Here is a 26,887-nt window from a genome sequence, read left to right as displayed (position 1 = left end):
GGGGAGGGATGAAGGCAGAGAGAGAGCAGCGATGGAAGGAGGAGAAGAAGGTGGGGTTAGGGAGCAGGAGGAGGAGAAGGGATGGAAGAGGCGGGATGGAAGAGGAGAAGGAGGCGGAGATAACGCTGAGGAGAGGGCGGGGGGATGGAAGAGGAGGAGCGGGAGGAAGAGGAAGAGGAGGGACAAAGGCGGATCGAGGCTGAGCGGACGGATCCACGCGGTCGCCCAGCCTGAATTCGCAGCCCCCACCTGTGGGATCATCGCCCCCCGCATCGCGCCGGTGAGCAGGGACGGGAGTCCGGCCCTGATATCCCGGGGGGTGCCTGGGTTGGGTTTTTGGGGGGATGTTTGGAGAATGAAGAAGTCCAAGGCTGAGCGGAAAAGGCCCCTCGGGGGGACATCGGGGGGTGGCGGTGCCGTCCTGCCGGGGACGGCCTGGGGGGATCTCGTTGCCCTCGGCTGTGGCACGGAGGCAAATCCCATGGTGTCCTTGTGCTTCCTCCCCCAGAGCGGGAGCGGAGCATGGAGAGCAGGGAGGACAAATGCCCGCGGCAGGAGCTGGTGGAAGAGGCCGTTTTGAGCGGCTCCACGGCGCAGGAAGGCAACGGGGAGGAAAAGGCGCGGAGATGCCGCACGAGGAGGGGCTGCAAACGCAGCCGGCGGGGATGTGAGGGGGAAAGAGCCGGCCTGGGCCGGGAAGGCGGCCGGAGACGGAGGCAGAGCTCGGTGCTGGTGCCCCGTGAGCAGCTCCGTGATGGGGAGAAGCCCCACACGTGCGGGGAGTGTGGGAAGAGCTTCAGGTGGAACTGCGAACTGATCGAGCACCAGAGGATTCACACTGGGGAGAGGCCCTTTGAGTGTGGGCAGTGTGGGAAGAGCTTCAGCCAGCACGCCCATCTGATCACGCACCAGAGGATTCACACTGGGGAGAGGCCCTTTGAGTGTGGGCAGTGTGGGAAGAGCTTCAGCCAGCGCTGCAATCTTGTCAGGCACCAGAGGACCCATCCTGGGGAGGTGCCCTACGAGTGTGGGGAGTGTGGGAAGAGCTTTACCCAGAACTCCAACCTGGTCAAGCACCAGAGGTCCCACCTTTGGGAGAAGCGCCACGAGTGTACGGAGTGTGGGCAGAGCTTTCGATGGAGGTCGGACCTGATCAGGCACCAGAGGACCCACACGGGGGAGAGGCCCTACGTGTGTGGGGAGTGTGGGAAGAGCTTCACAGAGAGCTCCAGACTTATCGTGCACCAGAGGATCCACACTGGGGAAAGGCCTTTCGAGTGCTCCGTGTGTGGGATGCGCTTCAGCTACAGCTCCACCCGGAACAAGCACCAGAGGAGCCACACAGGGGAGAGGCCCTTTGAATGTGGGGAGTGTGGGAAGAGCTTCACCCAGAGCTCCAGCCTGATCAAGCACCAGAGGTCCCACCTTCGGGAGAAGCGCCACGAGTGTGGGGAGTGTGGGCAGAGCTTCCGATGGCGGTCGCACCTGATCAGGCACCAGAGGTCCCACACTGGGGAACGGCCCTACGTGTGTGGGGAGTGTGGGGACAGCTTCAGTAGGAACTCCCATTTGATCAGGCACCAGAGGACCCACACTGGGGAGAGGCCCTACGAGTGTGGGCAGTGTGGGAAGAGCTTCACAGTGAGCTCCAGCCTGATCCAGCACCAGAGGATCCACACTGGGGAAAGGCCTTTCGAGTGTTCCGAGTGTGGGATGCGCTTCAGCCACAGCTCCACCCAGAAGAAGCACCAGAGGAGCCACACAGGGGAGAGGCCCTTCGAGTGTGACAAATGCAGGAAGAGGTTTCAGACCCGTGCCGATCTCTTCCGCCACTTTCAGACTCACACAGAGGAGAGACCCTTCCAGTGCCCTGACTGTGGGAAGGGATTCAGGCAGAACTCCACCCTCATCGCCCACCAGCGTATCCACACTGGGGAGAGGCCCTACGAGTGCGATAAATGCAGGAAGAGGTTTCGGACCAGCGGCCTTCTCCTCGAGCACTATCAGACTCACACAGAGGAGAGACCATTCCAGTGCCCCGACTGTGGGAAGGGATTCAGGCACAACTCCAAACTCGTCAGGCACCGGCGCATCCACACTGGGGAGAGGCCCTACGAGTGTCCCCAGTGTGGGAAGAGCTTCTCACAGAGCTCTAACTTGACCCAACACCAACGGAGGCACCACTAAGGGAAGCCCTGTGAGTGCCTCGAGTGCGGGCAGAGCTTCGTGCGCTGCTCCAGCTCCATCCCCCACTGGAGGAGGCACTGTGGGCACAGCCCTGGGCACTCACATTCCCTGTGATCCATGCTGGGAACACACCTGACTGTTTCTCGTTTTAATTTCACCTGAATGTTTTTCTCTTCTCGATCTCTTTCCACTCAAATAGCCAAGAGAGATGAATCTTTCACTGCAAAACTACTCAAATCCCAGTGAAAACAGCTCACTCTTGCCCCAGAATGCTCAATCCCTCCTGAGAAAAACTCAATGCAATACGAATTTTCCTCGATTCTTCAGCCAGCCTGTGGTTTAGAGTAGTGGGATCTCAATTAGAGTATTGGGCGGGGATTGTGTAGGGCTTGGTGTGTGGGATGTATTTGATAGCAAATAAAACTGTCAGAGTTACTTTTTTCTCTCTCGTCCATGTTCAGTCCGTTGCAGTTCTGTTTGCACAGTGCCGCCTCCCAGAGTGTCCCCTCAGAGTTGCCGCCCTTGGCCTGAGCCCGCCCCTTTCCCCTCACGGTTCCCGCCCTTTCCCTGCCCCCTTTCCCCTCACGGTTCCCGCCCTTTCCCTGCCCCCTTTTCCCTCACGGTTCCCGCCCTTTCCCTGCCCCCTTTCCCCTCACGGTTCCAGCCGGTTCGGGGAGAGGAGCAGGGCTGGGGGAGATGGAAGAGGAGGGATGAAGGCGGAGAGAGCGCAGCGATGGAAGGAGGAGAAGAAGGTGGGGTTAGGGAGCAGGAGGAGGAGAAGGGATGGAAGGGGCGGGATGGAAGAGGAGAAGGAGGCGGAGATAACGCTGAGGAGAGGGCGGGGGGATGGAAGAGGAGGAGCGGGAGGAAGAGGAAGAGGAGGGACAAAGGCGGATCGAGGCTGAGCGGACGGATCCACGCGGTCGCCCAGGCTGAATTCGCAGCCCCCACCTGTGGGATCATCTCCCCCCGCATCGCGCCGGTGAGCAGGGACGGGAGCCCGGCCCTGATATCCCGGGGGGTGCCTGGGTTGGGTTTTTGGGGGGATGTTTGGAGAATGAAGAAGTCCAAGGCTGAGCGGAAAAGGCCCCTCGGGGGGACATCGTGGGGTGGCGGTGCCGTCCTGCTGGGGACGGCCTGGGGGGATCTCGTTGCCCTCGGCTGTGGCACGGAGGCAAATCCCATGGTGTCCTTGTCCTTCCTCCCCCAGAGCAGGAGCGGAGCATGGAGAGCAGGGAGGACAAATGCCCGCGGCAGGAGCTGGTGGAAGAGGCCGTTTTGAGCGGCTCCACGGCGCAGGAAGGCAACGGGGAGGAAAAGGCGCGGAGATGCCGCACGAGGAGGGGCTGCAAACGCAGCCGGCGGGGATGTGAGGGGGAAAGAGCCGGCCTGGGCCGGGAAGGCGGCCGGAGACGGAGGCAGAGCTCGGAGCTGGTGCTCCGTGAGCAGCTCCGTGATGGGGAGAAGCCCCACACGTGCGGGGAGTGTGGGAAGAGCTTCAGGTGGAACTGCGAACTGATCGAGCACCAGAGGATTCACACTGGGGAGAGGCCCTACGAGTGTGGGGAGTGCGGGAAGAGCTTCACCCAGAGCTCCAGCCTGATCAAGCACCAGAGGTCCCACCTTCGGGAGAAGCGCCACGAGTGTGGGGAGTGTGGGCAGAGCTTCCGATGGACATCGCGGCTCATCACGCACCAGAGGACCCACACTGGGGAACGGCCCTACGTGTGTGGGGAGTGTGGGAAGAGCTTCACAGTGAGCTCCAACCTGATCGTGCACCAGAGGATCCACACTGGGGAAAGGCCTTTCGAGTGTTCCGTGTGTGGGATGCGCTTCAGCCAGAGCTCCCACCGGAACAAGCACCAGAGGAGCCACACAGGAGAGAGGCCCTTCGAGTGTGACAAATGCAGGAAGAGGTTTCAGACCCGCGCCCATCTCTTCTGCCACTTTCAGACTCACACAGAGGAGAGACCCTTCCAGTGCCCTGAGTGTGGGAAGGGATTCAGGGAGAACTGCAGCCTCATCAGGCACCGGCGCATCCACACTGGGGAGAGGCCCTACGAGTGTCCCCAGTGTGGGAAGAGCTTCTCACAGAGCTCTCACTTGAACACACACCAACGGAGCCACCACTAAGGGAAGCCCTGTGAGTGCCCCGAGTGCGGGCAGAGCTTCGTGCGCTGCTCCAGCTCCATCCCCCACTGGAGGAGGCACTGTGGGCACAGCCCTGGTCACTCACATTCTCTGTGATCCATGCTGGGAACAGACATGGAGGCTTCAAATTTTAGTTTGGCCTTAATATTTCTTCTTTCTCCATCTCTTTGCACTCCAGAATCTACGAGGGATGGATCTGTCACCTCAAAACCACTCAAATCCCACATAATACATCTCGATCTTACAACAAAACTGCTCAATCGCAACTCAAAAATGTCAATGTCTTAAAAAACTCACTCGATTCTCAGCCACCTGAGTAAGACTGGGTTGGAAGGAGACTGGGAGAAGCGTGACCTCAGTTAGGGTGGTTGGATGGGGATTATCTTGGGCTGGGTGTGTGGGATGTATTTGATACGAAATAAAACTCTCAGAGTTACTGATTTCTCTCCCGTTCATGTTCAGTCACTTACAGTTCTGTTTGCAGAGTGCCGCCTCCCAGAGTGTCCCCTCAGAGTTGCCGCCCTTGGCCTGAGCCCGCCCCTTTCCCCTCACGGTTCCGCCCTTTCCCTGTCCCCTTTTCCCCTCACGGTTCCGCCATTTCCCAGCCCCCTTTCCCCTCACGGTTCCCGCCCTTTCCCTGCCCCCTTTTACCCTCACGGTTCCGCCATTTCCCTGCCCCCTTTTACCCTCATTGTTCCGCCATTTCCCTGCCCCCTTTCCCCTCACGGTTCCCGCCCTTTCCCTGCCCCCTTTTTCCCTCACGGTTCCGCCATTTCCCTGCCCACTTTCCCCTCACGGTTACAGCCGGTTGGGGGAGAGGAGCAGGACTAAGGAAGATAGAAGGGGAGGGATGAAGGCGGAGAGAGAGCAGCGATGGAAGGAGGGGAAGAAGGCGGGGTTAGGGATCAGGAGGAGGAGAAGGGATGGAAGGGGCGGGATGGAAGAGGAGAAGGAGGCGGAGATAACGCTGAGGAGCGGAAGGGGGCTGAAGAGGAGGAGCGGGAGGAAGAGGAAGAGGAGGGACAAAGGCGGATCGAGGCTGAGCGGACGGATCCACGCTCTGGAGCCCAGCCTGAATTCGCAGCCCCCGCCTGTGGGATCATCTCCCCCCGCATCGCGCCGGTGAGCAGGGACGGGAGCCCGGCCCTGATATCCCGGGGGGTGCCTGGGTTGGGTTTTTGGGGGGATGTTTGGAGAATGAAGAAGTCCAAGGCTGAGCGGAAAAGGCCCCTCGGGGGGACATCGGGGGGTGGCGGTGCCGTCCTGCCGGGGACGGCCTGGGGGGATCTCGTTGCCCTCGGCTGTGGCACGGAGGCAAATCCCATGGTGTCCTTGTCCTTCCTCCCCCAGAGCAGGAGCGGAGAGCATGGAGGACAAATGCCCGCGGCAGGAGCTGGTGGAAGAGGCCGTTTTGAGCGGCTCCACGGCGCAGGAAGGCAACGGGGAGGAAAAGGCGCGGAGATGCCGCACGAGGAGGGGCTGCAAACGCAGCCGGCGGGGATGTGAGGGGGAAAGAGCCGGCCTGGGCCGGGAAGGCGGCCGGAGATGGAAGCAGAGCTCGGAGCTGGTGCTCCATGAGCAGCTCCGTGATGGGGAGAAGCCCCACACGTGCGGGGAGTGTGGGAAGAGCTTCAGCAGCAACTCCCATCTGATCACGCACCAGAGAATTCACACGGGGGAGAAGCCCTATGAGTGTGGGGAGTGTGGGAAAAGCTTCAGCCAGCGCCACAATCTGATCAGGCACCAGAGGTCCCACACTGGGGAGAGGCCCTTTGAGTGTGGGCAGTGTGGGAAGAGCTTCGGGTGGAACTCCGAACTGACCAGGCACCAGAGGATCCACACTGGGGAGAGGCTCTACGAGTGTGGGGATTGTGGGGATAGTTTCAGGAGGAAGTGCGAACTGATCAAGCACCAGAAGATCCATACTGGGGAGAAGCCCTACGAGTGTGGGGAGTGCGGGAAGTGTTTCAATCGGAGCTCCCACCTGATCGAGCACGAAAGGTTCCACACTGGGGAAAGGCCTTTCGAGTGTTCCGTGTGTGGGATGCGCTTCAGCCACAGCTCCGCCTGGAACAGGCACCAGAAAAGCCACACAGGAGAGAGGTGCTTTGAATGTTCCAAGTGTGGGAAGAGCTTTCAGACCCGCGCCAATCTCTTCCGCCACTTTCAGAGTCACAGAGAGGAGAGGCCCTTCCAATGCCCCGACTGTGGGAAGGGATTCAGGCAGAAGTCCAACCTCATCAAACACCGGCACATCCACACTGGGGAGAGGCCCTTCGAGTGTGATAAATGCAGGAAGAGGTTTCAGACCAGCTCTGATCTCTTCAGGCACTATCTGATTCACACAGAGGAGAGGCCCTTCCGCTGCCCCGACTGCGGGAAGGGATTCAAGTACAACTCCACCCTCGTCACCCACCGGCGCATCCACACTGGGGAGAGGCCCTTCGAGTGTCCCCAGTGTGGGAAGAGCTTCTCCAGCAGCTCTAACTTGACCCAACACAAACGTAGACACCACTAAGGGAAGCCCTGTGAGTGCCTCGAGTGCGGGAAGAGCTTCGTGCGCTGCTCCAGCTCCATCCCCCACTGGAGGAGGCACTGTGGGCACAGCCCTGGTCACTCACATTCCCTGTGATCCATGCTGGGAACAGACATGGAGGCTTCAAATTTTGGTTTGGCCTTAATATTTCTCCTTTCTCCATCACTTTGCACTCCAAAATCTACGAGGGATGGATCTGTCACCTCAAAACCACTCAAATCCCACTGAAAACAGCTCAATTTTTCCCCAAAACTTCTCAATCGCAACTCAAAAAAGTCAATGTCATAAAAAACTCACTCGATTCTCAGTCACCTGAGTAAGATTGGGCTGGAAGGAGTCTTGGAGAAGCGTGATCTCAGTTAGGGTGGTGGGATGGGGATTATCTTGGGCTGGGTGTGTGGAAGGTATTTGATACGAAATAAAACTCTCAGACTTATTGATTTCTCTCCCGTTCATGTTCAGTCGGTTGCAGTTCTGTTTGCAGAGTGCCGCCTCCCAGTGTCCCCTCAGAGTTGCCGCCCTTGGCCTGAGCCCGCCCCTTTCCCCTCACGATTCCCGCCCTTTCCCTGCCCCCTTTTACCCTCATGGTTCCGCCCTTTCCCCGCCCCCTTTTACCCTCATGGTTCCGCCCTTTCCCTGCCCACTTTCCCCTCACGGTTACAGCCGGTTGGGGGAGAGGAGCAGGACTAAGGAAGATAGAAGGGGAGGGATGAAGGCGGAGAGAGAGCAGCGATGGAAGGAGGAGGAGAAGGCGGGGTTGTGGAGGAGAAAGAGGAGAAGGGATGGAAGGGGCGGGATGGAAGAGGAGAAGGAGGCGGAGATAACGCTGAGGAGCTGGAGGGGGGATGGAAGAGGAGGAGCGGGCGGAGATAACGCTGAGGAGCGGGAAGGGGGATGGAAGAGGAGGAGCGAGAGGAAGAGGAGGGACAAAGGCGGATCGAGGCTGAGCGGACGGATCCACGCGGTCTGGAGCCCAGCCTGAATTCGCAGCCCCCGCCTGTGGGATCATCTCCCCCCGCATCGCGCCGGTGAACAGGGACGGGAGCCCGGCCCTGATATCCCGGGGGGTGCCTGGGTTGGGTTTTTGGGGGGATGTTTGGAGAATGAAGAAGTCCAAGGCTGAGCGGAAAAGGCCCCTCGGGGGGACATCGGGGGGTGGCGGTGCCGTCCTGCCGGGGACGGCCTGGGGGGATCTCGTTGCCCTCGGCTGTGGCACGGAGGCAAATCCCATGGTGTCCTTGTCCTTCCTCCCCCAGAGCGGGAGCGGAGCATGGAGAGCAGGGAGGACAAATGCCCGCGGCAGGAGCTGGTGGAAGAGGCCGTTTTGAGCGGCTCCACGGCGAAGGAAGGCAACGGGGAGGAAAAGGCGCGGAGATGCCGCTCGAGGAGGGGCTGCAAACGCAGCCGGCGGGGATGTGAGGGGGAAAGAGCCGGCCTGGGCCGGGAAGGCGGCCGGAGACGGAGGCAGAGCTCGGAGCTGGTGCTCCGTGAGCAGCTCCGTGATGGGGAGAAGCCCCACACGTGCGGGGAGTGTGGGAAGAGCTTCAGCCAGCGCAGCACTCTGACCAGGCACCAGAGGACCCATCTTGGGGAGAGGCCCTACGAGCGTGGGGAGTGTGGGCAGAGCTTCCGATGGAGGCCACAGCTCATCACGCACCAGAGGATTCACACTGGGGAGAGGCCCTACGAGTGTGGGGAGTGTGGGAAGAGCTTCAGCAGGAACTCCCAACTGATCCAGCACCAGAGGATTCACACGGGTGAGAGGCCCTACGTGTGTAGGGAGTGTGGGAAGAGTTTCACAGAGAGCTCCAGCCTGATCGTGCACCAGAGGATCCACACTGGGGAAAGGCCTTTTGAGTGTTCCGAGTGTGGGATGCGCTTCAGCCAGAGCTCCGCCCGGAACAAGCACCAGAGGAGCCACACAGGGGAGAGGCCCTTCGAGTGTGACAAATGCAGGAAGAGGTTTCAGACCCGCGCCGATCTCTTTTACCACTTTCAGACTCACACAGAGGAGAGGCCTTTCCAGTGCCCCGACTGTGGGAAGGGATTCCGGAAGAACTCCACCCTCATCGCCCACCAGCGCATCCACACTGGGGAGAGGCCCTACAAGTGTGATAAATGCAGGAAGAGGTTTCGGACCAGCGGCCTTCTCCTCCAGCACTATCGGATTCACACAGAGGAGAGGCCTTTCCAATGCCCTGAGTGTGGGAAGGGATTTAAGCACAACTCCACCCTCGTCACCCACCGGCGCATCCACACTGGGGAGAGGCCCTACGAGTGTCCCCAGTGTGGGAAGAGCTTCTCAGACAGCTCTAACTTGACCCAACACAAACGTAGACACCACTAAGGGAAGCCCTGTGAGTGCCCCGAGTGCGGGCAGAGCTTCGTGCGCTGCTCCAGCTCCATCCCCCACTGGAGGAGGCACTGTGGGCACAGCCCTGGTCACTCACATTCCCTGTGATCCATGCTGGGAACAGACAAGGAGGCTTCAAAATTTGGTTTGGCCTTAATATTTCTCCCTTCTCCATCTCTTTGCACTCCAAAATCCACGCGGGATGGATCTGTCTCCTCAAAACCACTCAAATCCCACTGAAAACAGGTCGATCTTACCCCAAAACTTCTCAATCGCAACTCAAAAAAGTCAATGTCATAAAACACTCACTCGATTCTCAGCCACCTGAGTAAGATTGCGCTGGAAGGAGACTGAGAAAAGCGTGACCTCCGATAGGGTGGTGGGATGGGGATTATCTTGGGCTGGGTGTGTGGGATGTATTTGATACGAAATAAAACTTTCAGACTTATTAATTTCTCTCCTGTTCATGTTCAGACGTTGCAGTTCTTTTGCACAGTGCCGCCTCCCAGAGTGTCCCCTCAGAGTTGCCGCCCTTGGCCTGAGCCCGCCCCTTTCCCCTCACGGTTCCCGCCCTTTCCCTGCCCCCTTTCCCCTCACGGTTCCCGCCCTTTCCCTGCCCCCTTTCCCCTCACGGTTTCCGCCCTTTCCCTGCCCCTTTTCCCCTCACGGTTCTGGTATTTCCCAGCCCATTTCCCCTCACGGTTCCAGCCGGTTCGGGGAGAGGAGCAGGGCTGGGGGAGATGGAAGAGGAGGGATGAAGGCGGAGAGGGAGCAGCGATGGAAGGAGGGGAAGAAGGCGGGGTTGGGGAGGAGAAAGAGGAGAAGGGATGGAAGGGGAGGGATGGAAGAGGAGAAGGAGGCGGAGATAACGCTGAGGAGCGGGAGGAGGGATGGAAGAGGAGGGACGGGAGGAAGAGGAAGAGGAGGGACAAAGGCGGATCAAGGCTGAGCGGACGCATCCACGTGGTCGCCCAGCCTGGATTCGCAGCCCCCGCCTGTGGGATCATCGCCCCCCCCCCGCATCGCGCCGGTGAGCAGGGACGGGAGCCCGGCCCTGATATCCCGGGGGGTCCCCGGGTTGGGTTTTTGGGGGGATGTTTGGAGAATGAAGAAGTCCAAGGCTGAGCGGAAAAGGCCCCTCGGGGGGACATCGGGGGGTGGCGGTGCCGTCCTGCCGGGGACGGCCTGGGGGGATCTCGTTGCCCTCGGCTGTGGCACGGAGGCAAATCCCATGGTGTCCTTGTCCTTCCTCCCCCAGAGCAGGAGCGGAGCATGGAGAGCAGGGAGGACAAATGCCCGCGGCAGGAGCTGGTGGAAGAGGCCGTTTTGAGCGGCTCCACGGCGCAGGAAGGCAACGGGGAGGAAAAGGCGCGGAGATGCCGCACGAGGAGGGGCTGCAAACGCAGCCGGCGGGGATGTGAGGGGGAAAGAGCCGGCCTGGGCCGGGAAGGCGGCCGGAGACGGAGGCAGAGCTCGGAGCTGGTGCTCCGTGAGCAGCTCCGTGATGGGGAGAAGCCCCACACGTGCGGGGAGTGTGGGAAGAGCTTCAGGTGGAACTGCGAACTGATCGAGCACCAGAGGATTCACACTGGGGAGAGGCCCTACGAGTGTGGGGAGTGCGGGAAGAGCTTCAGCCAGGTCAACAATCTGGTCACGCACCAGAGGACCCACACTGGGGACAGGCCTTTTGAGTGTGGGCAGTGTGGGAAGAGCTTCAGGAGGAGCTCCCATCTGATCGAGCACCAGAGGATCCACACTGGAGAGAGGCCTTTTGAGTGTGGGCAGTGTGGGAAGAGCTTCAGGTGGAAGTCCCATTTGATCCCGCACCAGAGGATTCACACTGGGGAGAGGTCCTTTGAGTGTGGGGAGTGCGGGAAGAGCTTCACAGAGAGCTCCAGCCTGATCGTGCACCAGAGGATCCACACTGGGGAAAGGCCTTTCGAGTGTTCCGAGTGTGGGATGCGCTTCAGCCAGAGCTCCGCCCGGAACAAGCACCAGAGGAGCCACACTGGGGAGAGGCCCTTCGAGTGTGACAAATGCAGGAAGAGGTTTCAGACCCGTGCCGATCTCTTCCGCCACTTTCAGACTCACACAGAGGAGAGACCCTTCCAATGCCCCGACTGTGGGAAGGGATTCCGGAAGAACTCCACCCTCATCGCCCACCAGCGCATCCACACTGGGGAGAGGCCCTACGAGTGTGATAAATGCAGGAAGAGGTTTCGGACCAGCGGCCTTCTCCTCCAGCACTATCGGATTCATACACAGGAGAGGCCTTTCCAATGCCCTGAGTGTGGGAAGGGATTTAAGCACAACTCCACCCTTGTCAGGCACCGGCGCATCCACACTGGGGAGAGGCCCTACGAGTGTCCCCAGTGTGGGAAGAGCTTCTCCAGCAGCTCTAACTTGACCCGACACCAACGGATCCACCACTAAGGGAAGCCCTGTGAGTGCCCCGAGTGCGGGCAGAGCTTCATGCGCTGCTCCAGCTCCATCCCCCACTGGAGGAGGCACTGTGGGCACAGCCCTGGTCACTCACATTCCCTGTGATCCATGCTGGGAACACACATGGAGGCTTCAAATTTTAGTTTGGCCTTAATATTTCTTCTTTCTCCATCTCTTTGCACTCCAAAATCCACGAGGGATGGATCTGTCCCCTCAAAACCACTCAAATCCCACTGAAAACAGATCAATCTTATCGCAAAACTGCTTAATTGCAACTCAAAAAAGTCAATGTCATAGAAAACTCACTCAATTCCTCCACGACCTGAGTAAGACTGGGCTGGAAGGAGACTGAGAGAAGCGTGATCTCAATTAGGGTGATGGGATGGAGATTATCTTGGGATGGGTGTGTGGGATGTATTTGATACGAAATAAAACTCTCAGACTTATTGATTTCTCTCCCGTTCATGTTCAGTCCGTTGCAGTTCTGTTTGCACAGTACCGCCTCCCAGAGTGTCCCCTCAGAGTTGCCGCCCTTGGCCTGAGCCCGCCCCTTTCCCCTCACGGTTCCCGCCCTTTCCCTGCCCCCTTTCCCCTCACGGTTCCCGCCCTTTTCCTGCCCCCTTTCCCCTCACGGTTCCGCCCTTTCCCTGCCCCCTTTCCCACAGGACTCCAGGCGGTTCGGGGAGAGGAGCACGGCTCGGGGAGATGGAAGGGGAGGGATGAAGGCAGAGAGAGAGCAGCGATGGCAGGAGGAAAAGGAGGTGGGGTTAGGGAGCAGGAGGAGGAGAAGGGATGGAAGGGGCGGGATGGAAGAGGAGAAGCAGGCGGAGATAACGCTGAGGAGCGGGAGGGAGGATGGAAGAGGAGGAGCGGGAGGAAGAGGAAGAGGAGGGACAAAGGCGGATCGAGGCTGAGCGGACGGATCCACGCGGTCTGGAGCCCAGCCTGAATTCGCAGCCCCCGCCTGTGGGATCATCTCCCCCCGCACCGCGCGGGTGAGTTGGGACGGGAGCCCGGCCCTGATATCCCGGGGGGTCCCTGGGTTGGGTTTTTGGGGGGATGTTTGGAGAATGAAGAAGTCCAAGGCTGAGCTGAAAAGGCCCCTCGGGGGGACATCGGGGGGTGGCGGTGCTGTCCTGCCGGGGACGGCCTGGGGGGATCTCGTTGCCCTCGGCTGTGGCACGGAGGCAAATCCCATGGTGTCCTTGTCCTTCCTCCCCCAGAGCAGGAGCGGAGCATGGAGAGCAGGGAGGACAAATGCCCGCGGCAGGAGCTGGTGGAAGAGGCCGTTTTGAGCGGCTCCACGGCGCAGGAAGGCAACGGGGAGGAAAAGGCGCGGAGATGCCGCACGAGGAGGGGCTGCAAACGCAGCCGGCGGGGATGTGAGGGGGAAAGAGCCGGCCTGGGCCGGGAAGGCGGCCGGAGACGGAGGCAGAGCTCGGAGCTGGTGCTCCGTGAGCAGCTCCGTGATGGGGAGAAGCCGCACACGTGCGGGGAGTGTGGGAAGAGCTTCCGCCAGCGCAGCACTCTGACCAGGCACCAGAGGACCCATCTTGGGGAGAGGCCCTACGAGTGTGGGGAGTGTGGGAAGAGCTTCACCCAGAGCTCCAGCCTGATGCAGCACCAGAGGTCCCACCTTCGGGAGAAGCGCCACGAGTGTGGGGAGTGTGGGCAGAGCTTCCGATGGAGGTCGCAGCTCATCACGCACCAGAGGATTCACACTGGGGAACAGCCCTACGTGTGTGGGGAGTGTGGGAAGAGCTTCAGCAGGAACTCCCAACTGATCCAGCACCAGAGGATTCACACGGGTGAGAGGCCCTACGTGTGTAGGGAGTGTTGGAAGAGCTTCACAGAGAGCTCCAGCCTGATCGTGCACCAGAGGATCCACACTGGGGAAAAGCCTTTTGAGTGTTCCAAGTGTGGGATGCGCTTCAGCCAGAGCTCCGCCCGGAACAAGCACCAGAGGAGCCACACTGGGGAGAGGCCCTTTGAGTGTGACAAATGCAGGAAGAGGTTTCAGACCCGCGGCCATCTCTTCTGCCACTTTCAGACTCACACAGAGGAGAGACCCTTCCAGTGCCCTGACTGTGGGAAGGGATTCAGGCAGAACTCCAACCTCATCGCCCACCAGCGTATCCACACTGGGGAGAGGCCCTACGAGTGTGATAAATGCAGGAAGAGGTTTCGGACAAGCGGCCTTCTCGTCAAGCACTATTGGATTCACACAGAGGAGAGGCCTTTCCAATGCCCTGAGTGTGGAAAGGGATTCAGGCACAACTCCACCCTTGTCACCCACCGGCGCATCCACACTGGGGAGAGGCCCTACGAGTGTCCCCAGTGTGGGAAGAGCTTCTCCAGCAGCTCTAACTTGACCCATCACAAACGTAGACACCACTAAGGGAAGCCCTGTGAGTGTCCCGAGTGCGGGCAGAGCTTCGTGCGCTGCTCCAGCTCCATCCCCCTCTGGAGGAGGCACTGTGGGCACAGCCCTGGTCACTCACATTCCCTGTGATCCATGCCGGGAACACACCTGGCTGTTCTCCTTTTAATTACACCTTAATTTTTTTATCTTCTCGATCTCTTTGCACTCCAAAAGCCAAGAGAGATTAATCTTTCACTGCAAAACTACTCAAATCCCAATGAAAACAGCTCAGTCTTGCCCCAGAATGCTCAATCCCTCCTGAGAAAAACTCAATGCAATACGAATTTTCCTCGATTCTTCAGCCAGCCTGTGGTTTACAGTAGTGGGATCTCAATTAGAGTAGTTGGGCGGGGATTGTGTAGGGCTGGGTGTGTGGGATGTATGTGATAGAAAATAAAATTCTCAGAATTACTGATTTCTCTCCCGTTCATGTTCAGTCCGTTGCAGTTCTGTTTGCACAGTGCCGCCCCCCAGAGTGTCCCCTCAGAGTTGCCGCCCTTGGCCTGAGCCCGCCCCTTTCCCCTCACGGTTCCCGCCCTTTCCCTGCCCCCTTTCCCCTCACGGTTCCCGCCCTTTCCCTGCCCCCTTTCCCCTCACGGTTCCGCCCTTTCCCTGCCCCCTTTCCCCTCACGGTTCCCGCCCTTTCCCTGCCCCATTTCCCCTCACGGTTCGGCCACAGGGATCGGGGGGAGGAAGAGGAGGGAGGGAGGAAGAGTCCGAGCAGCTGCCACAGCAGAAGAGGAGAGGGAGCATCTCGTGCCCCAGGCGCTCCCTGAAAGTGCCACAGCCCCAGAAGCATCGCCCCACATCCTGCTGGTTCCTGGGGAGGGGGAGCGCGGCCCAAATATCCCGGGGGGTGCCTGGGTTTGGGGTTTGTTTCGGGGGGATGTTTGCAGCTGGCAGGGCCCCAAAGTCGAGCCGCAAATGGCCCTCGGGGAGACATCCGGGGTCTGCAGTGGCTGCTCCCAGTATGAGCCCAGTTGCTCCCCCGTGCGATTCCAGTTTCCTGGGCAATCCCAGTAATAGCCTGGTCATTCCCAGTATGGGCCTGTGCACTCCCAGTATCATCCTGGTCACTTCCCCTGCCTCCCTGCCTGATCCCAGTCACTCCCAGACGAGGTCACTCCCTCCCAGTGATTCCCCATGATGATGCAATTGTCTCCCAGCATGGTCCCACTTGCTCCCAGTTCCTCCCACTTTCATCCAGTGTGTTCTCCGTTCTCCCAGTTGTCCCTGGCATAGTCCCAGGCACTCCCAGTGTGATCCCAGTCTCTCCCAGAAATGGCCCGGTCACTCCCACTCGCCCCCAGCGTGTTCCCAGTTCCCCCAACACCATCCCAGTCAGTCCCAGTTTGGTGCCAATCACCACCTGCATGGTCTCCGACCCTCCCAGTATATCCCAGTTGCCCTGAACATTCTGGCAGTCATTGCCAGGCACTCCCAGTCACCTCAGCGTGGTTCACTTGCCCCCACTTTTACCCCAGTTGCTCCCAGTTCCTCTAATTCAGTCCCCAGTTGGCTCCCAGCATGGGCCTGGTAGCTCCCAGAAGCCCCCATTGAGGGTCCAATCACAGCCACTCTTATCCCAGTATGATTGTAGCCACTCCCAGTATGATCCCAGTATGATCCCAGCCCCCATGAGTGCGATCACAATCTGCCCTGGGAACGCAGTGTGATCTGGAATGATGTCTGTACAAACTCACTACAATCCCAGTGTCATCCCAGCGTGGTGTCAGTGCAAAGCCAGTACAGTCCCAGTAATTCCATGTACGACCCCGGTATGATGTCAGTACAGAACCAGTACAGCCCCAGTCACTCCCAGTATGATGTCAGTACAGAACCAGTGCACCCCAGGCACTCCCAGTACGACCCCGGTATGATGTCAGTACAGAACCAGTACAGCCCCCGTCACTCCCAGTATGATGTCAGTACAGAACCAGTACAGCCCCAGTCACTCCCAGTACGACCCCAGTATGATGTCAGTACAGAACCAGTACAGCCCCAGTCACTCCCAGTATGATGTCAGTACAGAACCAGTACAGCCCCAGTCACTCCCAGTACGACCCCAGCGCAGCCCCGTCCCTGGCAGCGCTGCCACTGCCGGGATCCCCCAGCCCTGTGTGCGTTTCCCCCCCGGCGGATGTGCCGAGAGGAGCCCCAAGGGCTGGCAGTGGCCAGGCAGGGTCCCCAGCAAGGCCCAGTTTGGATGTGCAGCCCCCAGTTTGCCCAGTTCGCCTCTCCTTTGGCCCGGGCCGGGTTCACCCCTCCCGCAGCGGCTGGAGCAGCCGAGAGCCCCGCGCTGCCCATCCCGACCTGTCCCGGCTCCATCCGCGCTCCTGCCGCGGCTGCGAGGGCTGCGGGAACGGGGCACGGAGAGTGCGGCTGCTGCTGGGGGAGGAGGAGGAGGGAGGGAAGGGCAGGGATGAACGATGAGGAAGAGGCGGGGTCGGGGGGAGGAGCAGGGGGGAGGTTGGGCTGAAGAGGAGGAGCGGGAGGAAGAGGAAGAGGAGGGACAAAGGCGGATCGAGGCTGAGCGGACGGATCCACGCGGTCGACCAGCCTGAATTCGCAGCCCCCGCCTGTGGGATCATCGGCCCCGCATCGCGCCGGTGAGCAGGGACGGGAGCCCGGCCCTGATATCCCGGGGGGTGCCTGGGTTGGGTTTTTGGGGGGATGTTTGGAGAATGAAGAAGTCCAAGGCTGAGCGGAAAAGGCCCCTCGGGGGGACATCGGGGGGTGGCGGTGCCGTCCTGCCGGGGACGGCCTGGGGGGATCTCGTTGCCCTCGGCTGTGGCACGGAGGCAAATCCCATCGTGTCCTTGTCCTTCCTCCCCCAGAGCAGGAGCGGAGCATGGAGAGCAGGGAGGACAAATGCCCGCGGCAGGAGCTGGTGGAAGAGGCCGTTTTGAGCGGCTCCACGGCGCAGGAAGGCAACGGGGAGGAAAAGGCGCGGAGATGCCGCTCGAGGAGGGGCTGCAAACGCAGCCGGCGGGGATGTGAGGGGGAAAGAGCCGGCCTGGGCCGGGAAGGCGGCCAGAGACGGAGGCAGAGCTCGGAGCTGGTGCTCCGTGAGCAGCTCCGTGATGGGGAGAAGCCCCACACGTGCGGGGAGTGTGGGAAGAGCTTCAGCCAGCACAGCACTCTGACCAGGCACCAGAGGACCCATCTTGGGGAGAGGCCCTACGAGTGTGGGGAGTGTGGGAAGAGCTTCACCCAGAGCTCCAGCCTGATGCAGCACCAGAGGTCCCACCTTCGGGAGAAGCGCCACGAGTGTGGGGAGTGTGGGCAGAGCTTCCGATGGAGGTCGCAGCTCATCACGCACCAGAGGATTCACACTGGGGAGAGGCCCTACGAGTGTGGGGAGTGTGGGAAGAGCTTCAGCAGGAACTCCCAACTGATCCAGCACCAGAGGATTCACACTGGGGAGAGGCCCTACGAGTGTGGGGAGTGTGGGAAGAGTTTCACAGAGAGCTCCAGCCTGATCGTGCACCAGAGGATCCACACTGGGGAAAGGCCTTTTGAGTGTTCCGAGTGTGGGATGCGCTTCAGCCAGAGCTCCAGCCGGAACAAGCACCAGAGGAGCCACACAGGGGAGAGGCCCTTCGAGTGTGACAAATGCAGGAAGAGGTTTCAGACCCGCGCCGATCTCTTTTACCACTTTCAGACTCACACAGAGGAGAGACCCTTCCAGTGCCCTGACTGTGGGAAGGGATTCCGGAAGAACTCCACCCTCATCGCCCACCAGCGCATCCACACTGGGGAGAGGCCCTACGAGTGTGATAAATGCAGGAAGAGGTTTCGGACCAGTGGCCTTCTCCTCCAGCACTATCGGATTCACACAGAGGAGAGACCCTTCCAATGCCCCGACTGTGGGAAGGGATTTAAGCACAACTCCACCCTCGTCACCCACCGGCGCATCCACACTGGGGAGAGGCCCTACGAGTGTCCCCAGTGTGGGAAGAGCTTCTCAGACACCTCTAACTTGACCCAACACAAACGTAGACACCACTAAGGGAAGCCCTGTGAGTGCCCCGAGTGCGGGCAGAGCTTCGTGCGCTGCTCCAGATCCATCCCCCACTGGAGGAGGCATTGTGGGCACAGCCCTGGTCACTCACATTCCCTGTGATCCATGCTGGGAACAGACAAGGAGGCTTCAAATTTTGGTTTGGCCTTAATATTTCTCCCTTCTCCATCTCTTTGCACTCCAAAATCCACGCGGGATGGATCTGTCTCCTCAAAACCACTCAAATCCCACTGAAAACAGCTCAGTCTTGCCCCAAAACTTCTCAATCGCTACTCAAAAAAGTCAATGTCTTAAACAACTCACTCGATTCTCAGCCACCTGAGTAAGATTGGGCTGGAAGGAGACTGAGAGAAGCGTGACCTCAGTTAGGGTGGTGGGATGGGGATTATCTTGGGCTGGGTGTGTGGGATGTATTTGATACGAAATAAAACTTTCAGACTTATTAATTTCTCTCCTGTTCATGTTCAGACTTTGCAGTTCTGTTTGCACAGTGCCGCCTCCCAGAGTGTCCCCTCAGAGTTGCCGCCCTTGGCCTGAGCCCGCCCCTTTCCCCTCACGGTTCCCGCCCTTTCCATGCCCCCTTTCCCCTCACGGTTCCCGCCCTTTCCCTGCCCTTTTTCCCCTCACGGTTCTGGTATTTCCCAGCCTATTTCCCCTCACGGTTCCAGCCGGTTCGGGGAGAGGAGCAGGGCTGGGGGAGATGGAAGAAGAGGGATGAAGGCGGAGAGGGAGCAGCGATGGAAGGAGGGGAAGAAGGCGGGGTTGGGGAGGAGAAAGACGAGAAGGGATGGAAGGGGCGGGATGGAAGAGGAGAAGGAGGCGGAGATAACGCTGAGGAGCGGGAGGGGGGATGGAAGAGGAGGAGCGGGAGGAGGAGGAAGAGGAGGGACAAAGGCGGATCGAGGCTGAGCGGACGGATCCACGCGGTCTGGAGCCCAGCCTGAATTCGCAGCCCCCGCCTGTGGGATCATCTCCCCCCGCATCGCGCCGGTGAGCAGGGACGGGAGCCCGGCCCTGATATCCCGGGGGGTGCCTGGGTTGGGTTTTTGGGGGGATGTTTGGAGAATGAAGAAGTCCAAGGCTGAGCGGAAAAGGCCCCTCGGGGGGACATCGGGGGGTGGCGGTGCTGTCCTGCCGGGGACGGCCTGGGGGGATCTCGTTGCCCTCGGCTGTGGCACGGAGGCAAATCCCATCGTGTCCTTGTCCTTCCTCCCCCAGAGCAGGAGCGGAGCATGGAGAGCAGGGAGGACAAATGCCCGCGGCAGGAGCTGGTGGCAGAGGCCGTTTTGAGCGGCTCCACGGCGCAGGAAGGCAACGGGGAGGAAAAGGCGCGGAGATGCCGCACGAGGAGGGGCTGCAAACGCAGCCGGCGGGGATGTGAGGGGGAAAGAGCCGGCCTGGGCCGGGAAGGCGGCCGGAGACGGAGGCAGAGCTCGGAGCTGGTGCTCCGTGAGCAGCTCCGTGATGGGGAGAAGCCCCACACGTGCGGGGAGTGTGGGAAGAGCTTCAGGTGGAACTGCGAACTGATCCAGCACCAGAGGATTCACACTGGAGAGAGGCCCTTTGAGTGTGGGGAGTGTGGGAAGAGCTTCAGCCAGCGCCATAATATGATCACGCACCAGAGGACCCATCCTGGGGAGAGGCCCTACGAGTGTGGGGAGTGTGGGAAGAGCTTCACCCAGAGCTCCAGCCTGATCAAGCACCAGAGGTCACACCTTCGGGAGAAGCGCCACGAGTGGGGGGAGTGTGGGCAGAGCTTCCGATGGAGGTCGCACCTGATCAGGCACCAGAGGTCCCACACTGGGGAACGGCCCTACGTGTGTGGGGAGTGTGGGGACAGCTTCAGTAGGAACTCCCATTTGATCAGGCACCAGAGGACCCACACTGGGGAGAGGCCCTACGAGTGTGGGCAGTGTGGGAAGAGCTTCACAGTGAGCTCCAGCCTGATCCAGCACCAGAGGATCCACACTGGGGAAAGGTCTTTCGAGTGTTCCGAGTGTGGGATGCGCTTCAGCCAGAGCTCCGCCCGGAACAAGCACCAGAGGAGCCACACAGGGGAGAGGCCCTTTGAGTGTGACAAATGCAGGAAGAGGTTTCAGACCCGCGCCCATCTCTTCTGCCACTTTCAGACTCACACAGAGGAGAGGCCCTTCCAATGCCCTGAGTGTGGGAAGGGATTCAGGCAGAAGTCCACCCTCATCGCCCACCAGCGTATCCACACTGGGGAGAGGCCCTACAAGTGTGATAAATGCAGGAAGAGGTTTCAGACCAGCTCTCATCTCCTCAGGCACTATCAGACTCACACAGACGAGAGGCCCTTCCAATGCCCCGACTGTGGGAAGGGATTCAGGCACAACTCCACCCTCGTCACCCACCGGCGCATCCAGACTGGGGAGAGGCCCTACGAGTGTCCCCAGTGTGGGAAGAGCTTCTCACAGAGCTCTCACTTGACCCAACACCAACGGAGGCACCACTAAGGGAAGCCCTGTGAGTGCCCCGAGTGCGGGCAGAGCTTCGTGCGCTGCTCCAGCTCCATCCCCCACTGGAGGAGGCACTGTGGGCACAGCCCTGGTCACTCACATTCCCTGTGATCCATGCTGGGAACACACCTGGCTGCTTTTCCTTTTAATTTCACCTGAATTTTTTTCTCTTCTCGATCTCTTTGCACTCCAAAAGCCAAGAGAGATCAATCTTTCACTGCAAAACTACTCAAATCCCAGTGAAAACAACTCACTCTTGCCCCAGAATGCTCAATCCCTCCTGAGAAAAACTCCATGCCATACAAATTTTCCTCGATTCTACAGCCAGCCTGTGGTTTAGAGTAGTGGGATCTCAATTAGTGTGGTGGGGTGGGCATTGTGTGCAGCTGGGTGTGTGGGATGTATTTGATAGCAAATAAAACTCTCAGAGTTACAGATTTCTCTCCTGTTCATGTTCAGTCCCTTGCTGTTCTGTTTGCACAGTGCCGCCTGCTGAGCTCATTGTGTTTGTGTCCCTTTTTCTCTCCTGCCTCTCTTTGCCTGCTCTGTTTCTCTCTCAGTGTCTCCCTTGATCCTGGGACCACCAGAGACCCTGCCCTGATTTAATTGACCCCTCCCCTCATTTAATTGACCCATTGCCTGATTTAATTGACCCCTCCCTTGATTTAATTTACCCTTGCCTGATTTAATTGACCCATTTCCTGATTTAAATTTCACATTGCCCGATTTAATTGACCCCTTGCCTGATTTAATTGACCCCTGCCCTGATTTAATTGACCCCTCCCCTGATTTAATTGATCCATTGCCTGATTTAATTGACCCCTCCTCTGATTTAATTGACCCCTTGCCTGATTTAATTGACCCCTATCCTGATTTAATTGACCCCTCCCCTGATTTAATTGACCCATTGCCTGATTTAATTGACCCCTTGCCTGATTTAATTGACCCATTGCCTTATTTAATTGACCCCTCCCCTGATTTAATTGACCCATTTCCTGATTTAAATTTCCCATTGCCTGATTTAATTGACCCATATCCTGATTTAATTGACCCCTGATCTGATTTAATTGACCCCTCCCCTGATTTAATTGACCCCTCCCTTGATTTAATTGACCCATTGCCTGATTTAATTGACCCCTGCCCTCATTTAATTGACCCATATCCTGATTTAATTGACCCCTGATCTGATTTAATTGACCCCTATCCTGATTTAATTCACCCCTGATCTGATTTAATTGACCCCTTGCCTGATTTAATTGACTCCTGCCCTGATTTAATTGACCCATTACCGGATTTAATTGACTCCTGCCCTGATTTAATTGACCTATTGCCTGATTTAATTGACCCCTCTGTCCCCACCGACCCTCCCCTGAATATTAATTATTTTATTTCCCAATTATTATTTTAATTTCCAGTCCCAGGAGCTGAAGTCCTGAGGGCTGGCAGGGAAATGTTTCTGTAGGATTTTGCTCCGTTTGTCTTCAAGGTCGGGAACATCTTTTCCTGGCTGGGAGCTGGAATTCCAGACTTTTGGAATGTGTGGAGGGCGATAAGGACTGGGATTAAATATGGAGTGGGATCAATTAGGGACTGGGATTAAATATGAATTGGGATTAAATATGGACTGGGATTAAATATGGTTTGGAATCAAATATGGACTGGGATCAATTAGGGAGTGGGATTAAATAGATTTGGATCAAATATGGACTGGGATCAAATAGGAACTGGGATCAAATATGGACTGGGATCAAATAGGAACTGGGATTAAATATGGATTGGGATCAAATATGGAACTGGGGTAAAATAAGGACTGGGATCAAATATGGACTGGGATTGTGCAGACTGGGATAAACTGGACTGAGATTATTTAGACTGCAATAAAATATGGACTGGGAATCTTATGGATTGGGATCACACAGACTGGGATAAACTGGACTGGGATCAAATAGGGACTGGGGTAAAATATGGACTGGGATAAAATATGGACTGGGATAAACTGGACTGGGATAAAATACAGACTGGGATCAACTTTGGACTGGGATCAAATATAGCCTGGGATCAAATACAGACTGGGATGAAATAGGGACTGGGATCAAATATGGACTGGGATCAAATCAGGACTGGGATCATTTGGACTGGGATCAAATAGAGCCTGGGATCAAATATGGACTGGGATCAAATCAGGACTGGGATTAAATATGGACTGGGATTAAATATGGACTGGGATTAAATATGGACTGGGATTAAATATGGTTTGGAATCAAATATGGACTGGGATCAATTAGGGAGTGCGATTAAATTGATTTGGATCAAATATGGACTGGGATCAAATAGGAACTGGGATTAAATATGGATTGGGATCAAATCAGGACTGGGATCAAATATGGAACTGGGGTAAAATATGGACTGGGATCAAATATGGACTGGGATTGTGCAGACTGGGATAAACTGGACTAAGATTGTTTAGACTGGGATCAAATATGGACTGGGAATCTTATGGATTGGGTCCATACAGACTGGGATAAACTGGACTGGGATCAAATAGGGACTGGGATCAAATATGGACTGGGATCAAATCAGGACTGGGATCATTTGGACTGGGATCAAATATGGACTGGGATTAAATATGGTTTGGAATCAAATATGGACTGGGATCAATTAGGGAGTGCGATTAAATAGATTTGGATCAAATATGGACTGGGATCAAATAGGAACTGGGGTAAAATATGGATTGGGATCAAATCAGGACTGGGATCAAATATGGAACTGGGGTAAAATATGGACTGGGATCAAACATGGACTGGGATTGTGCAGACTGGGATAAACTGGACTAAGATTATTTAGTCTGGGATCAAATATGGACTGGGAATCTTATAGATTGGGACCATACAGACTGGGATAAACTGGACTGGGATCAAATAGGGACTGGGGTAAAATATGGACTGGGATAAATCGGACTGGGATAAACTGGACTGGGATAAAATACGGACTGGGATAAAATATGGACTGGGATCCTACAGACTGGGATAAACTGGACTGAGATTATTTAGACTGGGATCAAATCCGGACTGGGATCAACTTTGGACTGGGATCAAATATAGCCCGGGATCAAATACAGACTGGGATGAAATAGGGACTGGGATCAAATATGGACTGGGATCTTGTGGACTGGGATGAAATATGGACGGGGATCAAATATGGATTGGGATCAAATATGGACTGGGATCAAATGGACTGGGATAAACTGGACTGGGATAAAATATGGACTGGGGTCAAATAGGGACTGGGATTGTACAGAGTGGACCAAATATGGACTGGGATTAAATAGGAACTGGGATTAGATATGGACTGGGATCAAATATGAACTGGGACCAAATATGGACTGGGATCCAATATGAACCGCGATAATCCTGACTGGGATAAACTGGATGGAGATTATATAGACTAAGATCAAATAGGGACTGGGATCAAATAGGGACTGAGATAAAATATGGACTGGAATCAAATGGACTGGGATCCTACAGACTGGGATAAACTGGACTGAGATTATTTAGACTGGGATCATATACAGACTGGGATTAAGTATGGATTGGGATTTAATATGGACTGGGATCAAATATGGATTGGGATCAAATATGGACTGGGATCAAATATGGACTGGGATCAAATGGACTGGGATAAACTGGACTGGGATAAAATATGGACTGGGGTCAAATAGGGACTGGGATTGTACAGAGTGGACCAAATATGGACTGGGATTAAATGGGAACTGGGATCAGATATGGACTGGGACCAAATATGGACTGGGATCAAATATGGACTGGGATCAAATATGAACCGCGATAATCCTGACTGGGATAAACTGGATGGAGATTATATAGGCTAAGATCAAATATGGACTGGGATCAAATAGGGACTGAGATAAAATATGGACTGGAATCAAATGGAGTGGGATCCTACAGACTGGGATAAACTGGACTGGGACCAAATATGGACTGGGATCAAATCAGGACTGGGATCAAATATGGAACTAGGATCAAATAGGAACTGGGATTAAATATGGATTGGAATCAAATACGAACTGGGATAAACTGGACTGGGATCAAATATGGATATGGATTAAATATGGAATGGGATGAAATACGAACTGGGATCAAATATAGACTGGGATAATCCTGACTGGGATAAACTGGAGTGAGATTATTTAGACTGGGATCAAATGGACTGGGATAAAATATGGACTGGGGTCAAATATGGACTGGGATTGTAGAGAGCGGACCAAATATGGACTGGGATTAAATGGGAACTGGGGTCAGATATGGACTGGGATCTTATGGACTGGGATGAAATATGGATGGGGATCAAATATGGACTGGGATCAAAAATATATTGGGATCAAATGAACTGGGTTTCTACAGACTGGGATAAACTGGACTGAGATTATTTAGACTACGATCAAATACGGACTGGGATTAAATATGGATTGGGATAAAATATGGACTGTGGTAAAATATGGACTGGGATAAACTGGACTGGGATCAAATATGGACTGGGGTCAAATAGGGACTGGGATCCTACAGAGTGGACCAAATATGGACTGGGATTAAATAGGAACTGGGATAAAATATGGACTGGGATCAAATATGGACTGTGATCAAATGGACTGGGATAAACTGGACTGGGATAAAATATGGACTGGGGTCAAATAGGGACTGGGATCAAATATGGACTGAGATAAAATATGGAGTGGAATCAAATGGACTGGGATCCTACAGACTGGGATAAACTGGACTGAGATTATTTAGACTGGGATCATATATGGACTGGGATCAGATATGGACTGAGATAAAATATGGACTGGAATCAAATGGACTGGGATAAAATATGGACTGGGCTCAAATATGGACCGGGACCATCCCGACAGGGACGGCTGCACGGGAACCGAGAGAGCCGAGGCCGTCCCGCCCCGCCCAGTCCCTCCCAGTTCCCTCCCAGTTCCCTCCCAGTTCCCGCCCAGTCCCTCCCAGTTCCCTCCCAGTCCCTCCCAGTTCCCTCCCATTCCCTCCCATTCCCTCCCAGTCCCTCCCAGTTCCCTCCCATTCCCTCCCAGTCCCTCCCAGTTCCCTCCCATTCCCGCCCATTCCCTCCCAGTCCCTCCCAGTTCCCTCCCAGTCCCTCCCAGTCCCTCCCAGTTCCTCTCAGTCTCTCCCAGTTCCCTCCCATTCCTTCCCAGTCCCTCCCGGTTCCCTCCCAGTTCCCGCCCATTCCCTCCCAGTCCCGCCCAGTCCCTCCCAGTCCCTCCCAGTTCCCTCCCAGTCCCTCCCAGTTCCTCCCAGTTCCCTCCCAGTTCCTCCCAGTCCCGCCCAGTCCCTCCCAGTCCCGCCCAGTCCCTCCCAGTTCCCTCCCAGTCGCGCCCATTCCCTCCCAGTCCCTCCCAGTCCCGCCCAGTCCCTCCCAGTCCCTCCCAGTTCCCTCCCCAAACTCATCGGAGCCGTCGCGGAGCTCCTGGTGCCGATCCCGATCCCAATCCCGAATCCCGGTTTCAGTCTCGGTTCCGGTCCCGATCGCGGTCCCGGTTCGAGTCTCGCTCCCGATCCCAAATCCCGATCCCGGATTCCGATCTTGATCCCGTTCCCGGTTTGATCCGGTTCGGTTCGGTTCGGATCGGTTCACGGCACCGGGGATGAAGATCGCGATCTTTGGAGCCACCGCAGAACCGGGCGGGTCACGCTGGGGCTGGCGCTGGAGCAGGGTACGGGACACCCCGAAAACGGGCACGGGACACCCCAAAAATGGGCACTGGGATCCTGAAATTTGGGGGAATTTGGGACCCCAAATTCGGGAATGGACGGAGCCAAAAATGGACACAGGGAGCCCAGAAATGGACACAGGGAACCCAAAATTTGCGAGAAATTGGGGAAACTTGGGACCCCAAAAACGGGCACGGGCACCCCAAAAATGGACACTGGGACCCCAAAATTTGGGGGAGTTTGGGGGAATTTGGGACCCCAAAAACCGGGAACAGTGGGACTTGGATCTGGTGCTCCGTGAGCAGCTCCGTGAGGGGAGAAGCCACACACGTGTGGGGAGTGTGGGAAGAGCTTCAGGTGGAACTGCGAACTGATCGAGCACCAGAGGATTCACACTGGGGAGAGGCCCTTCGAGTGTGATAAATGCAGGAAGAGGTTTCGGACCAGCACCCATCTCCTCAGGCACTATTGGAGTCACAGAGAGGAGAGACCCTTCCAATGCCCTGAGTGTTGGAAGGGATTCAAGCGTAACGGCAACCTCG

General features: G+C 56.9%; 4 protein-coding genes across 4 annotated transcripts in view; all 4 read left to right on the top strand.

Moving 5' to 3' along the window:
- Positions 1 to 26,887, top strand: part of LOC141727990 (uncharacterized) — a 94,884-nt gene that overhangs the window by 42,773 nt on the left and 25,224 nt on the right. The gene's annotated exons all lie outside the window — the stretch shown is intronic.
- Positions 184 to 9,542, top strand: LOC141727979 (uncharacterized). The gene is given in 6 exon segments (XM_074534265.1): positions 184 to 280; positions 509 to 2,181; positions 2,183 to 2,320; positions 3,418 to 4,005; positions 5,939 to 6,339; positions 8,537 to 9,542. Coding segments are annotated over 5 exon segments (3,585 nt in total). The 5' UTR covers positions 184 to 280; positions 509 to 522; the 3' UTR covers positions 9,336 to 9,542.
- Positions 10,496 to 18,559, top strand: LOC141728007 (uncharacterized). The gene is given in 4 exon segments (XM_074534304.1): positions 10,496 to 11,653; positions 13,137 to 14,053; positions 16,782 to 16,783; positions 17,168 to 18,559. Coding segments are annotated over 4 exon segments (3,123 nt in total). The 5' UTR covers positions 10,496 to 10,499; the 3' UTR covers positions 18,218 to 18,559.
- Positions 19,272 to 21,600, top strand: LOC141727996 (uncharacterized). Its single transcript, XM_074534292.1, has one exon. It carries the CDS (start codon positions 19,348 to 19,350, stop codon positions 20,590 to 20,592), a length of 1,245 nt encoding a protein of 414 aa, XP_074390393.1. The 5' UTR covers positions 19,272 to 19,347; the 3' UTR covers positions 20,593 to 21,600.

Source organism: Zonotrichia albicollis, unplaced genomic scaffold (genome assembly GCF_047830755.1).
Source record: "Zonotrichia albicollis isolate bZonAlb1 unplaced genomic scaffold, bZonAlb1.hap1 Scaffold_73_unloc_1, whole genome shotgun sequence".
Taxonomy (NCBI): Eukaryota; Metazoa; Chordata; class Aves; order Passeriformes; family Passerellidae; genus Zonotrichia; species Zonotrichia albicollis.
Note: the sequence above shows the minus strand (reverse complement) of the source record. Positions and strands in the feature narration are given on the sequence as shown.

Excerpts from the sequence above, each read along its gene's own strand:
- LOC141727996 (XM_074534292.1), top strand. The coding sequence starts at position 19,348 with ATGGAGAGCAGGGAGGACAAATGCCCGCGGCAGGAGCTGGTGGCAGAG.